Source organism: Podarcis raffonei, chromosome 8, assembly GCF_027172205.1.
Source record: "Podarcis raffonei isolate rPodRaf1 chromosome 8, rPodRaf1.pri, whole genome shotgun sequence".
NCBI classification, from domain to species: Eukaryota; Metazoa; Chordata; class Lepidosauria; order Squamata; family Lacertidae; genus Podarcis; species Podarcis raffonei.
Window position 1 is genome coordinate 54407447 of NC_070609.1, and position 13437 is coordinate 54420883.

General features: G+C 44.2%; 1 protein-coding gene across 3 annotated transcripts in view; it reads left to right on the top strand.

The window, feature by feature from the left end:
• The window catches only part of SLC6A2 (solute carrier family 6 member 2), a 64337-nt gene that overhangs the window by 20259 nt on the left and 30641 nt on the right, over positions 1-13437 (top strand). For all 3 annotated transcript variants that reach the window (XM_053400118.1, XM_053400119.1, XM_053400117.1), the window contains 2 exons: positions 2702-2833; positions 6267-6507. In XM_053400118.1, coding sequence (XP_053256093.1) covers positions 2702-2833; positions 6267-6507 — 373 coding nt within the window. The remainder of the gene's footprint in view (positions 1-2701; positions 2834-6266; positions 6508-13437) is intronic.

Here is a 13437-nt window from a genome sequence, read left to right on the forward strand (position 1 = left end):
ATCTCTCAGAAAGGCTGACCCAGCGGCTGCTGAAGGGACAGGCAGAGATTGATTTTTTTTCCTTTTCATATGTATATATAATGCACTTCTTTGGGATGGGGGGGAGAAAAGGTGCTGGGACTGTGCTCCAGTGCGCTCTGGCTCAAAAAAAGTACTGCTCTTAGCCTAAGATTGCCAGATTTTTTTTCAATGAATTTGGGGACGCTTTTCAACTTCAATGGATTTTGTATGGGGACTGATTTGTAAATCCGGGGACTGTCCCCGGGAAACGGGGACATCTGGTAACCTTACCTTAGCCACAGGGAACATAGGAAGTCATCCTGTACCGAGCCACACTATTGAGCCTTCTGCTTCTATGATGTCAACACTAACTAGAGCAGGGGCTGTCCAGGGTTTCAGGCCGAGTCCCCCCCCCCCCCCAGTCCAACCTGGAGATGCCCATGATTGATCTTGAGAGCTTCTGCATGAAAAGCAGATTCTCTACCATGGAGCTGTGTGACAACCTTTCTCCTGCTACAACCTTGGAAGGTAGAGGCACTTTCTGCTTCAGTTGCTTGGCTGCAGAAACACCACTTGTGAATTAAAACACGGTTGATTGTGGCACAGTGATAAGAGCCTTAAGTGTAATCTTGAGACGTTCGTGTTTTTTGTTTGATCCTGCTCTGGGCAGAATTTTCAATCATCTACCTCCTATTGGCTTCCGCATTAATCCTCTTGAAAGACACACGTAGCTTATTTCAGATGTTTTAAAGCACTTTTCTTCACCTTAGTGTGCAGTGGCTCTCAGTGATCCTTCTCCTCTCTGCCCCTCTTGACCCTTTTCTAAGAAGCTGTTTTCTCTTTCCTCTCTAGAATGTGCTCCTTTCAGAATGGTTGTCTGGAAGCTTGTTTGCTTATTTGGGTTTTTCCCCTCTGACAATCAAGGAGGAGTGAGTTAAAAAAAAGAAAGTATTAAAACATTTTGAAGATCAGAAAGAAAGAAAGAAAGAAAGAAAGAAAGAAAGAAAGAAAGAAATGCCTTTGCAAATCCAACACTTGACACTGCCTCTCTCCAGCAGTTGCTACAGCTGAAGTGTTGGACACTTTAAAGTATCAATCCAGTCTTAAAGGGATTTATATGCGAAATTTGGTGGAATCCAAAATGACTGATCTTTGTTCACATCAGATCACGTCTTGCATATTTTAATTTATTTGTTTAAAAGCATTGCTTGACAGCTTTAATATGTTAAAAATCTCTTAAGTGGGTGTATTCTTTACACTGATTTATTTATTCAGCCTATCATTAATTTATTGATTACCTTCCTTCACCCTAAAGTCCCAGGATGGGTTTACAGCATTAAACCACTACATAAAAGCAATTTAAAACAGCTATGCCCCATCCTTGCTCCAGAAGGTTACCAGGCCACCAAACCTAATAATAATAATAATAATAATAATAATAATAATAATAATAATAATAATAATAATATATTAAGCATTATAAAAGCAGTTAAAAACAAACTCTCAACCAGTGATTTCAGGGTTGCCAGGCATGGTATTGTTCTGAGCTTATAGTGTGACAGAAAAGATTTTTGGAAGATGCTCTTTTGAAATACCAATCCTCTGGTTACCAGTATCTCCGAGGGGCCTTGGGGTGGGGGTTGTTGTTGTTGGGCTTCTTTGTTTTGTACCGCAGTGTCTATCAACTCCCCAAATGGATGCATGCAATCTGCCTGATTCTTATTTTATTTGATCTTGAACATCCCCCATTAACGCTTGTTACACTTTGATATTTAAATTAGCCGTGTCCTGATGAGAGAATGCATTTGCTTTCCCAGAGAGACTGTATCGCGGAGATGGATTTACTCAGCCAAGTGTTGTGGCTATTGCTGTATACACACACACACATATGAAAACATTATATTATATCACACATCTGGAATGTTGCTCAGTGCATTGAACACTGTGCAGCCACACAAAGCTTAGCAAATGGGCAGTTGAAAAGTTGGGGGGGGGGGAGAGAGAATGCGAGGTTCTGTGTCTGCAGTGGAAAATGGTGTGGGATGCAGGAAGGGAATCCAGGGACTCAGCTATACAGCTGCAAATAATGTTTTAAGTGTATTTTAAGTGCATTATTAAGGGACGCGGGTGGCGCTGTGGGTTAAGGCACAGAGCCTAGGACTTGCCGATCAGAAGGTCGGCGGTTCGAATCCCGCGACGGGTTGAGGTCCCGTTGCTTGGTCCCTGCTCCTGCCAACCTAGCAGTTCGAAAGCACAAAAGTGCAAGTAGATAAATAGGTACTACTCCAGCGGGGAGGTAAACGGCATTTCCGTGCGCTGCTCTGGTTTCACCAGAAGCAGCTTAGTCATGCTGGCCACATGACCCGGAAGCTGTACGCCGGCTCCCTCAGCCAATAAAGCGAGATGAGCGCCGCAACCCCAGAGTCAGTCACGACTGGACCTAATGGTCAGGGGTCCCTTTACCTTTAAGTGCATTATTATACAAATGAGTCACTAGATGGTGATGGTGAGCTAATGGCAAAGTCAACATATATTTTAAAACTTTCTTTTAAAAGAGCGTTTTCACAGTGCTTTTTTATATATGTCTAGATTCAGCCCAGGAAGCATTGCCTGACTAGATTAAAACAGGTTGCATAATTAAAAGCATAGAATTGTAGAGTTGGAGCTTGGTTGATTTCTGTCTCGGTGCTTCTGTTTCCAGGTGCCTTCCTCATACCTTACATACTCTTCCTCGTCATTGCTGGGATGCCCTTATTCTACATGGAACTAGCTTTGGGCCAGTATAACAGAGAAGGGGCTGCCACCGTATGGAAAATCTGTCCACTTTTTAAAGGTAAGTCCCAGGCTTTCTGCTTAATATATTTGCAATATCTTCTGGAGTTTCTTGATATTGAACACATCTCCGAGGCTTGCATTGAAAGTTTTTGGCAAGGCCAGAATAGCTAACGTCTGTATTTTGAGAGTCACTTGTCACTAATGCCTTTATTGCTCATCAGCAAAAAATAGACTTTAGGGCAGCCTTTAGTAACTTCCAGATGTTTTGTGCTACAACTTCCATCAGCCCCAATCAGCAATGGTGCACTGGCTGAGGCTGACAGGAGTTGTATTCCTAAACATCTGGAGGGCACCAGGTTGGTGAAGATAGACACCATTTTGCATGAAGATATACAGGAGATTTTTAAAAAGGTTCCTCCAGGGAAAGTGTTAGCTATTTGACAAGTCTAAAAATATCTGGGCGAATGCTGATGAACTCTCCCTGCCCAAAAGCATCCACCTTATTAACAACAAAAAGATGCCGTGCTCATCAACAGGTCTGCACGAATCTCCAAAACAAACGAGTCTTTAATAAAACTGTAGTGAATTATTATAAGGATGCTGGATCAGACGGCACATTGGTCTCATCCAGAAGGCTTCTCTGTTCTTTTGCTGCCACCGTTGCAAAACTGCTAGCAAAAGTGAAAACAACAACAGGGGTGGAGTCTGGTGCAACCTCACCCTGAGCTAGGCCAAAATTTGGTGCACCACCCCTGCAGCCCTCATGCAGTGCCAGACTTTGGGAAGGAGGTGGGAGGCTCTGGCAGGATCCTCGATGCTTCCCTCCTCCTTCCCAAAGCTGGGAAAGTGGTAACTAAGCTTTGTGAAGGAGGTAAGAAGACTCCAGGCCCCTGCCAGAGACATCAAGCTTCTTTCCCATAGCCGGGCAAGTGCTTCTATCCACTCAGTACCCAGCGCAGGGGAACTGGCCAGGCTGTCCTAAAACTGCCTCTGATGATAATAATAATAATAATAATAATAATAATAATAATAATAATAATAATAATAATAATAATAATAATTTATTTGTACCCCGCCCATCTGGCTGGGTTTCCCCAGCTACTCTGGGTGGCTTCCAACAAAGATTAAAAATACATTAAAATGTTACACATTAAAAACTTCCCTGAACAGGGCTGCCTTCAGATGTCTTCTAAATGTCAGCTAGTTGTTTATCTACCTGAAAGGGTAGGGAATCAGGGTCACTCCTCATTCTACCATCTTTTCCCACCTGCCTCATTTTTAAGCTAGAACTTCCCCATGAGAATTTTGTCTCACTGACTCACTCTCAGTTTTCCGTTTTTTTCACAACACCCCCATGTTAGCAATCTGGTGTTGTCTGCCTCACCTGAACAATAGGAACAGCCATGGTGGATCTCTGTGTGTTGCCATTTAAACTCTAGTACATTTGGACCTAGGGACGCGGGTGGCTCTGTGGGTTAAACCACAGAGCCTAGGACTTGCCGATCAGAAGGTCCCCGTGAGTTCCCGTTGCTTGGCCCCTGCTCCTGCCAACCTAGCAGTTCGAAAGCACCTCAAAGTGCAAGTAGATAAATAGGTATCGCTCCAGCGGGAAGGTAAATGGCATTTCCGTGTGCTCCTCTGGTTCACCAGAAGCGGCTTATTCATGCTGGCCACATGACCCGGAAGCTGTACGCCTGCTCCCTCGGCCAATAAAGCGAGATGAGCTCCACAAGAGTCGGTCATGACTGGACCTAATGACCAGGGGTCCCTTTACCTTTACATTTGGACCCAGAGTAAAAATGTAGCCGTTGATGAAATGCTGATAAGGGAAAAGCCTTGGACAGAGCTCGGTTCAAAGCTCTAGCTTTGGGTGTCATGGGCTGCAACCTGCTCCAGAGCTCTCATTTTCATGGTTTTTCATGAATTTGAATCTTTAGTGGCGATGATAAGCCAACAGTTTATTCATAATTAGTTAAAAACACTCCTAATTGTGGGGGGGGGAGGGAGAGAGAGAAGTTGGCTAATTTTAGTTTGCTGCACCTGGAAAGACCCTTTGGACCAGAAAGCAAACAGACATTAAACACAACAGGCTAATATTAGCTATAAATGGCAGTGCTGTAAAATCTGGGACTTGGTGGTAATGATGTGAACCCGCCGTGTTTGGCACCAGGAGCGTACCCTGCAATCACTGTGGAAGTATTCATTCAAATGTTGGGATAAGAAGGCTGCCTTCAACCACTTGGGTGTCACCCAGCTGTTGTAAATAGCAGGCTGTGTCCAGATTTGCTTCTCAAATTTACTCTAATGACATGCTAGAATAATATACCCCACGGGTGCTATTCTGGATTTTCAGTTTGGGTTTATACTACTTTTGTACACATTTTTGCTAGGATTGACAAGCCAATCAATTAACCAGGCAGATCATCAGTTTACTGTTAAATGTTGTCAAATATTCTAACATACAGGTCACAGATTACCTTTGCAAGAACCTTTTAAAAGTTGGCCGTTATTGCTATTTTAGCATCTTTCACCTTTACAACAGCATTTTTTCAATAAAAAGGATTAACTTTTTTTTAAAAAAAGGTAATAGAATCGAATTGTAGTGTTGGAAGGGACCCCGAGGGTCATCTAGTCACCTCCCGAAATGCGGGAGTCTCAACTAAATCTTACATGACAGATGGCCATCCAGCCTCTGCTTAAGAACCTCCAATGAAGGAGAATCTGTCACCTGTCAAGGGGATCATGTTTTAAGTCTTCTTTTTTTAAAAAAAGTTTCTATTACTTTCTACTATTGGAAATTTTGTATATTTCAGTAGCTGGGCACCTTTGGGAGGAAAGCCAGAAATAATAATAATAATAAGTGCAAAACATGACCCTGCTATAAAAACCCAAGCAAAGAACTATGCCAGGAATTATTTGCATTTACAGCTTACAATAATTCACTGCACTTTCCTTAAAAAGTTAATTTAAATGTTATCACAATATGTTAGCTATTTTTTTGTAATTAGCATAAATATTTGGGTTGCTTGTTTTAATTATGGTGATTTCTCCCCTACCTTTCAAATAAAAGGCTCTTGGTTTTCTGCTGTAGGTATTTAAGCAGAGACTGGACAAGTCATCTCTCAGGGATGCTGCAGTTGCACCCTGCATTGCAGATCCTACTTTGAGCAGAGGGCTGGACTTGATTACTTTCAAGATCCCTTCCAACTCAATTTTTAAATTAAATCCATATGGTCAGAAATACAACAAAGCAGGGAAACACAAAGGCTGTGCCTTGATTGACCAGCCTATGTACCCCACCCTGAATGAAAGCCGATCTTGCTTCCCAGCACCAAGCAAATGCCTTGGTGTTAGATTATTATTGTTAATAATATTTGGCAAATAGTTGGTTGGGGTGATGAGCAATGGCACCCTCTTCTAGCCCTCACTAGGAAGATGAACCTGATGTGACTTATAGCTTCATGTGTAATCTGGTTTTCCTTTGTCTTCAGGTGTAGGCTATGCTGTGATACTCATAGCTCTATACGTGGGTTTCTACTACAACGTTATCATAGCTTGGTCTCTGTATTATCTGTTTGCATCCTTCACACTGGAGGAGCTTCCCTGGACGAAGTGTGGCAACCCCTGGAACAGCCCCAACTGCATAGACCCCAAACTCATCAATGCCTCAACATTTGCCGCTGGAACCACTTATTCCAAGTACAAGATAACTCCTGCAGCTGAATTTTATGAGTAAGTCTGGGGCTCCTTGTGGCTTTCACTTTTGGAAAACACTTTGTAGTTGCTCTGGGATGTATTTAAGGGCCTCTTCTGACATCCCTTTAAATATGCATCCATGATGATTTGTGCTCGTGATGGTTGTCACCAGTGCTTTTTTTCTAGAAAAAATAGGTGCCAGTACTCACCATGAAGTTGTTACAGTAAGTGTCACACTTTTTAACGACAACCCCCCCCCACAAAGGTGCCGGTACTGCGTACCCTTGAGTACCCTGGGGGGAGCACTGGTCATCACAATAGTTATACACAATCTCACTTTTTTATACACAATCTCACTTTCATTACCATTTGAACCTGCTAAAATTTGGGGTGGCCAAGCTGCTTCATTTACAATTGGTGCATGCCCTGTAGCTTCCTGCTCAAACCCTGCAACATTTTGTACCACAGTTGTCTTGGGTTTGTGCATTTCCCCCACTTTTGTAGCTCAAGGCAACAATAACCTCGTAACATTCGGGAAACATCACAGGAAGACTAATAAAGCTGATTAATATGTGGGCAATCCAGCATTAAAAAAAAAAGGTAAAGGACTCCTGACAGTTAAGTCCAGTCATGAACAACTCTGGGGTTGTAGCGCTCATCTTGCTTTACTGGCTGAGGGAGCCGGCGTTTGTCTGTAGACAGTTTTTCCGGGTCATGTGGCCAGCATGAGTAAGCTGCTTTTGGTGAAACCAGAGGAGTGCACAGAAACACTGTTTACCTTCCCGCCAGAGATGTACCTATTTATCTACTTGCACTTTGACGTGCTTTCGAACTGCTAGGTTGGCAGGAGCTGGGACCGAGCAATGGGAGCTTACCCTGTTGCGGGGATTCAAACTGCTGACCTTCTGATTGGCAAGCCCTAGGCTCAGTGGTTTAGACCACAGCGCCACCCACGTCCAGCATTACTCTACCACTAAATGCGCTCTTATTGCATCAATGACTTGTTGCCAACCTCTCCACTAATCTGAAGGGAGCCTAAGTCATGCCCCACCAGTCATTTTTTGGCATGGGGGCACATGTGTATTTTTGAGTGAGTATTGTGGACACCACTGCCTCTAGCCACTTATTTTTCCTCTGCCCCAGATCAGCTGCTTTTCCTGGGGACAAGAAGCATGATTGCACCTGCACACAAACTTTGCTTTCAAGAGATCTTGATAAAAGTTCTATCTAACAGAATTAACCTGAACCTTGAAAAACACATAGAGATGAAAGTGGAAGTGGGAAAGAGTGCCCTTCTTCCATCCTCCTCCATCTCCTTGATCTACTTTTCAGGGGAGAAAAAAGTAACCAGGGGCCAAGTTAAACCCCTGATATCTCCTGGAAGGGCTGGAAGAGAACCCTATCTGCAATCTTTGGGAGCTGCTGCCAGCCAGTACTGAGCTAGAAGAACCAATAATTTGACTGAGTATGAGTCAGCTTCCTGTGTCCCTTTGTTCCCCTGAACCCACTCAACAATGGAAATAAGTTTCCTGAGTCTGAATGCTGTATTCAGGATGGAGCAATTGAAAATTCAGATCCTCTTGTAGCCATTGATACCACTGTTTGTGGATTGCTGCTGACACATCTGTGGGACCTAGTGGATGCTTCAGTTTCATTATCTTTGAGCCTCTTTCGGTCTGTGTTATTAAATGGCACAGAATTCATGATTGTTATTAGCCAAGGCACAATGTAAAATACTAAGTGGCTGTTTATTGCAACACACACACACACCCATAGGTCTCTATTATTTGATCTAGGCAGTAATTATGGCAGTGGAAGTGGAAATAGACGTGTAGTGTTTTCTATTATTTCCTCTATAGTTGTATCAAAAAGATAACGCAAGAGAGAAGTCCGGAAAGTGGTGCTCCTTACTCAAGTTGGCCTCACAACACAGGGATGGAGGAATTTCCCTCTCAGCAAAGTTTATTTGTTTAACAATCTATTTCGCATTGTAGTATTAATGTGTTTTCTTTTTAGAAAACAAACAAATACATTGACCAGTTTTAGAACCATGGGATCATTTATTACCTTTAAACCTTTAACCATTTCCCCTCATTATTTTGATAAGCTTCAACAAGCATAATCAAATGCCACATAATACTAAAAACAAATAATAAAAATGAAAGCAGCTATTTTCTCCCACCGTCTCTAATCTAGCACCTTTCAGATGTTACTGGACTACAACTTCCATCTTCCCTGACTGTTGGCCATGCTGGCTGGGGCTGATGGGAGTTGGTGTCTGACAACATCTGGAGGGTCAGAGGTCTAATGAATGTTCATATAATGGTTTTGCCATTAGTTATTATTATTATTATTTATTAAATTTATATACCTCCCTTCATCTGAGGATCACAGGGCAGTTTACAATATAACAACACAAGAATACGTACTATAGTAACACACAATAACCCCTTCACACAGTTTAAAAGGCCATTGATTGTTTAATTAGCTGAACGCCTTGGAGAAGTGGAATGTTTTTGCTTGTGTCTAAAGATATGAAACAGAATGAAGGCATGATCTAGGGCACGGGGGGAAATGGGTAAGGCTGTGTTGTAGATAAAAACAACCAAGAACAGCTTTATCATTTTCTTCTTACGGATGTAACATCCCACATTAACCTTGGTTTGGTTTTTATGTGTTTGTCTCATGAAGTTCTGTTTTGTTATTTGGGTTATATGGATAAAATTTAATAAAAATATTTTTTTTAAAAATCAGAAGTTTGGAGGGACACTTTTATAGTCTGATTCACAGCTGTTAGGCTGTGCCTCTGAATCCATGTGCTGACAGAAACGACTTCAAAGTGGAAGCCTTCATATATACAGCTGTGCATGTGCAAAACTCACATGCAATTGGTCCATGAAAATATAGGAGGCATCATTATACCTGGTCAGTCTGTTGGCAGCGGCTCTCCAGGGTTTCTCCAGGTGTCTCTCCCATCTCTACCTGGAGATGCACCTCCTGCATGCCAATCAGATGTTCTACCACTGAACTATGTCCCTAATCACTGTTCTATAGAGACAGTTTTGAGATAACTTCTGGGATCTATTTTTGAAAAATGTGTCCCCATTGCCTCTCTGTCCCAGCATGCCTCTCAGCTTCCTTTGCCCAGCTTCATTACTCTGAAAGCAATTCCCTTCAGCAATATCTTAAGCTTGAAACAGCTGCAAGAGAGGGTTTGAACCTGTTATTTTCCACATGCAAATTTGTGGGTGGTGAAAACTGGGAAATTATTTTGCTGAGTTTTCCCCTCAGGAGAGGAGAAAATCTCTGAACAATATCTATAGAGATATGGTTTCTACGTCATGTGTTTAAGAGTAGGGTGTTTGTTTTTTCTGGCTCCATCTTAAAGACCAAGATTGAAAAACAAAGTGGGCACATCTCATCAAGGCATTTCACATTCTTTTAAATTCTGTTTCCTGTTTAGGCTTCATGTCCTTTTAACAGCGACATAAAGAGTGGACTTTCAATACAGCTCACAAAGGAAAAATTGAATCCACAATAGAGGGCAATCTAAGGGTCTTGGGTTTAGTTTGTATCCCTAATGACCATAATCTTTTTTTCTTTTTCTTTTTTGTCAGAGGTCTCTAAGGCTCCATCTATACCATGTATATAAAGCTGTATCATACTCCATTAAACAGCCATGCCCCCCCCCCGAGTCCTGGGAAATGTAATTTGCTAAGGCTGCTGAGAGTTGTCATGAGACCCCTATTTCCCCCCAGAGCACTACAAACTACACTTCCTAGGATCCTAACCCTCTATTTGCCTCACCAAGCTACCATTTCCAGAGTCCCCTGGCAAGAGGGATTGACTGTTTAAATCACTCTGAGTATTGTAGCTCTGGGAGGGGAAATGAGATGTATTTATGGGAGAACAAATGGTGCACTTTGCCCAGGGCAACAAATTCATGGGAGTATTTGCAACACCACCGGGGGGGAGGGCTGAACTCTTAGCTTTCATTTTTGTACAATTCTCTCCACTGTGAGAAAAGGATGCTGGACTAGATGGGCCATGGGCCTGATCCAAGAAGCTCATTTTAGGGTCTTGGGCTTGGAGGGATGATATCATCAATTTGTCCCTTGGCACCGGGATATTCCCAGGGGAACTGAAGGAGGCAGTGGTGCGTCCGCTCTTAAAGAAAACATCATTAGATCCTTTAGATCTATCCAATTACCGCCCGGTTTCGAATCTTCCATTCCTGGGTAAGGTGATTGAGAGAGCGGTTGCTGAACAGCTTGGTAGGTTTCTGGATGAAACATCGGCTCTCGATCTATTCCAGTCCGGCTTCCGCGCTGGTCATGGGACCGAGACGGCTCTGGTCGCCCTAACAGATGATCTCCGCAGGCAGCTGGATCGAGGCGGGCCGGGGCTGCTGATTCTTCTAGACCTGTCAGCAGCCTTTGACATGGTCGATCACGAACTCCTGGACCACCGCCTTGCCGACATGGAGATCCAGGGCACAGTCCTTCAATGGCTGCGCTCGTTTCTCTCTGGTCGGGGACAGAGGGTGGCGCTTGGGGGGAAATTGTCATCGCGCCACTCCTTGGTCTGTGGAGTGCCTCAGGGTGCGATTCTCACCCCGATGCTTTTTAACATCTTTATGCGCCCCCTCGCCCAGCTTGTCCGGAGTTTTGGGCTGGGTTGCCATCAGTATGCCGATGACACCCAACTCTATCTGTTGATGGACGGCCATCCTGACTCGGCCCCAGATACACTGACCAGATGTCTGGAAGCTGTGGCTGGATGGTTACGTGGGAGCCAGTTGAAGTTAAATCCTTCGAAGACAGAGGTCCTCTGGCTGGGACGGAGCGATATAGGATTGAGGGGGCAACTCCCATCTCTTGCGGGGGTGCAATTAGTGCCAGCATCGTCCGTTAAGAGTTTGGGTGTAATCTTCGATACCTCCCTCTCTATGGAGGCGCAGATTACAGCTATAACAAAGGCGGCATTTTTTCATCTCCGCCAAGCTAAGCAGTTGGCTCCTTATCTCTCTAGCCCTGACCTAGCCACTGTGATCCACGCGATGGTCACCTCCAGACTGGATTATTGTAACTCGCTCTACGTGGGGCTGCCCTTGAGACTGACCCAGAAACTCCAGCGGGTGCAGAATGCCGCGGCGAGACTCCTTATGGGGTCTTCGCTGCAAGATCATATTCATCCGGTACTATACCAGCTGCACTGGCTCCCGGTGGAGTACAGGATCAGGTTTAAGGTGCTGGTTTTAACCTTTAAAGCCCTATACGGCCTAGGACCCTCGTACCTACGGGACCGCCTCTCCTGGTATGTCCCACAGAGAAATTTACGGTCTGCAAATAAAAACATCCTAAAGATCCCAGGCCACCGAGAGGTTAGGCTGGCCTCAACTAGAGCCAGGGCTTTCTCGGCCGTGGCTCCAATCTGGTGGAACGCTCTGTCACAAGAGACTAGGGCCCTGTGGGACCTGACATCTTTCCGCAGAGCCTGCAAGACAGAGCTGTTCCACCAGGCCTTTGGTCAGGGCGCAGCCTGACCCCCTCCTCTGGCAATCTGCACAGAATTTTGCTTGATGGTTGCCATTAATTTGATTTTAATTTGATTTTAATTAATTTTATAATGAATGTTTTTAGAATGTTGGACTATTTTGATTGTTGTTAGCCGCCCTGAGCCCAGCTTCGGCTGGGGAGGGCGGGATATAAATAAAATTATTTATTATTATTATTATTATTATTATTATTATTATTATTATTACCCTTTTGGGCCAGAGGTTCCACACCCCTACCCCTATATCCGGGGTAATTTCACAGCTAAGCCAAAACCTGTGTAAAGTGACCCACTTGAGTATGCATTTTTGCTTAAGGACACAAGAAATGCCTTGATGGGGCAAAAAGAGATCCACCTAGTCCAGCGTCCTTTGCAACAATCCCTGAGTAAACTGCTAGAAATTGATTACTAGCTCACCGCTGAACATGGCCTACATCGTTGCTTAAGAGGAATGACAAAATATGCCTGGGGGGTGCAGGAGGGCTCCCCCTCCAATCTAGGAAATCTAGATGACCAGTCCAGACATCAAACTGAGCTGTGCATTACTTTCTCTTTGTTTTTACTTCTATGTTTTTCAAATCCCTTGATGAGACCTTATCTTGACAAACTGTTCACTGTTTGGGTGTTCAGACCCAGAGACCGCCCCCCTAAATAAACACACATTTGACTCAAATTTTAGTTTTGGTTTTAGGCAGAATTTAGGCCACAACTTTATTGATTACAGAAAGTGAGTGGTTGCATAGGCTCTGGTTCGACTAGCTCCCTGCACCCTTGCAGGTAGCGCTGACCCAGAGCTCTATCATAGGTCAGCCAAGGGTGAACACCTGAGGTAGGTGGAAAGCCTGGGAACAGACTATGTCCACTGCCCAGATGCTCCCCTGGACTCAGGCATGGGCACAACCCCCTCTCAGGGGTTGACCATACCAAGTTGAGTCCATGGATTCCTTTAACAGAATACCCTTCACATAGGGATGGCGAGACTGTTCTCCCATCCCTATCACCTGAACCAGTGCCTATCTGCAACCTTACAGTTGTGACGATTTGCTATGCGGCAAATGAAACCCAAATGGCAACAGCCAATCAGCCAAGTGGGGAAAATTCCTGCCGTGCCCCTGTCCCAACGACAGACAACGCACGATGGCATAGCAAGGTCAATCGCAAAATACCCTAAATATAGGGAGAGGTGGGTGGGTGTTCCAATGCTCGAGCTGAAAGAGGAAGCTCTGGGTCACGTGCATAGGTATATATAGGTCCCTCGATCTGTTTAGACTGCACCCCATTAGCCAGATTTAACCCAGCAATGAGGGACCTACCAGTCATGTGTTGTGGCTGTCCAATTAACCCACCCACAACACAGGAGGTCAGTGTCCAGGTCTCACTGCAACATGTGCCCTCTTTTAGGGAGGACAT